This window comes from Rutidosis leptorrhynchoides, chromosome 1 (assembly GCF_046630445.1).
Source record: "Rutidosis leptorrhynchoides isolate AG116_Rl617_1_P2 chromosome 1, CSIRO_AGI_Rlap_v1, whole genome shotgun sequence".
NCBI lineage: Eukaryota > Viridiplantae > Streptophyta > Magnoliopsida > Asterales > Asteraceae > Rutidosis > Rutidosis leptorrhynchoides.
The window spans coordinates 633,340,875-633,344,994 of NC_092333.1; the positions used below are offsets into that span (position 1 = coordinate 633,340,875).

Sequence of the window (4,120 nt, forward strand, 5' to 3'; positions counted from 1 at the left end):
GAGCTTTATATGACTATATAGATTTAACGCAACATAACTTGAAAGGGAAGAACTTGACCCAATATATTTAAATTTTTAAAATTGTATATACTTTCATATAAATATATATATATTTTTTTTTTGAAGGCGAGTTGTTAGCATCGAATACTCTCATTTGCCACGCACGCACGCGCTTTCGGGCAGGAAACCCAAACCGTATTACAAGGATCCAAACTTTATACAATCTCGTGGGGATAATTAAGTAATTAGAACACACTACCATTACAATTTTTTTTTTTTGTTTAATTAATTTCGGTATTGTAGTCGACGAATTAATATATCACTTTAAAGTATATACTCCGTACTAATTATAGTTTCGTGCCTAACTAATTTACCATAAGTTTATTTTATAAAGCATGACTACTGTATAAAATGTAGTGGTTTTTACTTTTTCATAAAATCTCTTTTTTGTTACGTTCATTTTTCCCATAAGTATTTTTTTCGTTCATTAATGTGCGTATTGTAGTTATAGACTATTAAAATTGTGTTAAAGAAATTGAACAAAATTATTTCTCACGGCAACATTAAATTGATTAGGTCATGGATGATATATTACATAAATAATTGCCGGTACTTTGGATGGGGCTCGTTGGGCCCGATAGATCTATCTTTAGGATTCGCGTCAATTAGGGTGTCTGTTCCCTAATTCTTAGATCTAAAGCAAGTTCTGATTCTGAGTACAGACATCGGCACTCTCAACGGAAAATAGTGTGGGCACATTTTCGCTTGTTGATCTAGGTTGACAATCCCTTGCATTCATCATGGGATCAAGTTAGTTTAGATAAGTATATACACCGCACACCTCCTAAGACTTTTTCTAACTTAACTTGGAATTGAAATGCTCTTGACCTTAGGTAAATTCCAGTGGAACTAAATAATTGATCACATCATAATCGCCAACACATAATATTATCAAGACTGCAACAAAAATTTATCAAGATTTGGAAATTTATCAAGTTAGTTTATACAAGTAGACACTCACACAGCTAAGAACACTACTACATGACACCCTGACTATAGAGAAAGTACATAATTTAAGATCCTTATAACTGACTGCAACAAATTTATCAAGATTTACAAATCCTCAACAAACAAAACCTATAATCAAAAGCGTCACGTGTTTAGTTTCCATGAAAGGTTGTCTTCTTGTGTTCCATTTGCATCACCTTCACCAACATCTGCAATGCAGATGTTAGAGCCTCGTGAAGTTCATCCGGCATTTGTTCAATGATTCCTAAAGTTAACTCATTGTACATATAGTCAACATGAGTACATGACTCATAAACTACCTCTTATAGGATTCCAAATCCATATTATCAATAAATAACCCCAATTCCCAAATTTCCTCCAAACTTGAAAATTCAGTGAGGTGAATTGATGAACGAAAAATCAATGTGAAAAACCATAAGCCCTTGATGACAGGTCTTATGGAGAATTTTGCAAGAACAAAAGTGAACAACTTGCTACCAAGTAGAGGAGCACATTCTCCTCTTTTAGCCATGTCCCTGCACTTATTCAAGGTTTCTTTGTCTCCCTCATAAAGAACCTGAAACAAAATTCAAGCAAGATGGTCCATATCATAAGATCAAGCCAAAGATACATAATCATATCAGAATTTCATAATTACATCCGATTTTGTTATAAATCGCATGTGTTCTGAGTTTAATGCTAACCTGCATTCCACCTATCTCCAAACTGGCTTTATTTGCAGATTTAGGAGCCATTCCACCAGCGTAAGTGAGAATATCTGTCGGCACAAGTAGGTTGACGAAGAATTCCGGGATCTATACTAAAAAGAAAACAGGAATATTAAATTAATTCATACTTAATTGCTTTCCTATTTTTGTCCTTTAGTTGAACAAATAGTATTAATTAAAAATTTATATATTTTCAGATTTATATGGTAAAAAAAAAAAACAATTTTTAAATACACAGCTGGCTGTTATGAATTTAATCCCAGAAAAGCTAGTAATTGTTACAAATTTACTCATTTCAGTTTATTTGAAAGAAAAGGCAAGCTGATATTCATATTTTACCTTTTCCGACTTAAGCTGTCGGCCACAGTTCAAACGTTGTTCCATGATCGGAATTCCAGTTATGAACTGTTCAGATGATTTCAAGGAGAATTTAACATTATGAAAAAGAAACAAACGCCACAAAAAAAAAATCAAGAAAAAAACTCGTTTGAGATTGAGATATCGAATTTAAGAATTGACAAAAACTTACAATAAAATTGTGCAACCGGAGAATCCGTAGCTTCCCAATTAATTCTATGTCACATTCCTCCCAAACAAACTGATCGCGATACGCCATTGTTGTGCAAACATCATATCTACTTGAAATTTTATTACGAAACAAAATCATTTTTGGCAGAAAAAAAGGCTTTGATAACAGACCATTTACAGAGTTAGACTGAAGAATCTTTTAAGAAACAATCAGCCTATTAACTTCACATATTATTGGAAAAAAATCCTAATTACTAAGAATTTTAGAGAAATAAACAAGTTTAGATAGAGAAAAGATGACAGTAGCGAAGTGTCAAAATGTGAGCTGCTCTCCAATGACTCTATCCCCGGCTTTATATAGACAAAATTCTCCTAAAAGATTTGCACTTAGGTCCCTCCAGGTTTGCTATTAGACCCCTCCATGTTGACTCCGTGTTCACTCCGCGTTTGCTCTTAGGCCCCTCAAAATTTCCTCCGTGTCTATCTTTGGTCCCTCCGTATTTGCTATTAGGCCTCTCCGTGTTTACTCCGTGTTCACTCCGCGTTTACTCTTAGGCCCCTTAAAGTTTCCTCCGTCTTTGTCTTTGGTCCCTCCGTGCTTTCTATTAGGCCCCTCCACGTTTACTCCGTGTTTGCTCTTAGGCCCCTCAAAGGTTCCTCCGTGTTTAATCCGCGTTTATCTTAGGTCCATCCATGTTTATCTATCTACAATTTACAATATCGCTGTATTGAAAACAAAATCTGTTATTAATTATAATTATGACATGTTATTAATCAACACGAGACAGGAAAATCTATAAAATTGAAACGCCCCCTCGTCATGGAGATCTAGTAAAAGATTCTGGCTACCTGTTGACTAGATTCAGCTGTTTCTATAATTCGAAACTTTTTTTGTCTTATTTCCTCAAAAAAGTTTCTTTATCAATTTTATAAGTTTGATTATTTCATGACACATTGGATTGAGGGTATGGGCTGGATTCAGCTTAAATAAGCTATAGAAACCACATTGTTTTAGATTCTGAAATACAAGTAAATCACTTAAAGAGGCAATATATCCAGTAGGACCAGTACTTCTTGATGCTATAAAACTTCAATCTATAGACCTAAGTTGTGACAATCGTAATCATAATCATAATTCATAATTCTATAAAAGCAAAGATACTAAAAACGGTTCACTATTTAACAAAAAGATCCAGAATACTTACAATGATCAACATGTCTAGATTTGGAGGTCAAGATGTTCTATTGTTCTTTGTCTATTGCAACCGTTAAAAAAGCTACGCCAAATGCTAGCAGTTGGTGAAAAAGGCATCCCCGATATCAACTTTTCTGCCTCCTTCAAATGGCCATGTTTTTCCATCAAGTCCACCCCAAGAAGATAGTGTTCGTTTTGTGGCTCAATCCCGTATTTTTCTTACATTTTTTCAAACAATTAAATCTCTTCGGTTACTAACCCAACATGTCGGCAGGCTGAAAGAACCGCTATAAAAGCAACCTTGTCTGGTCTAATACTACCCTTTTCCATTTGTCTAAACATTTCAAGCGACTCTTGTCCATGTCCATGTAGACCAAGGGTCGAAGCAATAGCTGTCCACGAAATGACATTTTTCTCCCTCATTTCATCAAACATCGCAACTGAACTCCTTAAACTCCCACACTTCCCACACATATCTATCATTACATTATAAACCATGATGTCACAAAGCTTGAAATCATAGTTCTTGAGTTTCATTGTATTGACCACTTCTATTATACATCCTGAAATGTCCCGTTCATATTGATTATAAACGTTCCATATTAATTGATTTCGTTGCGAGGTTTTGACCTCTATATGAGACGTTTTTCAAAGACTGCAT

At 34.6% G+C, this 4,120-nt stretch overlaps 1 protein-coding gene across 1 annotated transcript; it reads right to left on the bottom strand.

The window, feature by feature from the left end:
• Window positions 1-1,087: 1,087 nt before the first annotated feature.
• Window positions 1,088-2,103, bottom strand: LOC139885651 (uncharacterized). The gene is made up of 3 exons (XM_071869399.1): window positions 2,076-2,103; window positions 1,713-1,828; window positions 1,088-1,585 (listed from the first exon to the last, which is right to left on the bottom strand). Exons 2-3 carry the CDS (start codon window positions 1,761-1,763, stop codon window positions 1,325-1,327), a joined length of 312 nt encoding a protein of 103 aa, XP_071725500.1. The 5' UTR covers window positions 1,764-1,828; window positions 2,076-2,103; the 3' UTR covers window positions 1,088-1,324.
• Window positions 2,104-4,120: the final 2,017 nt, after the last annotated feature.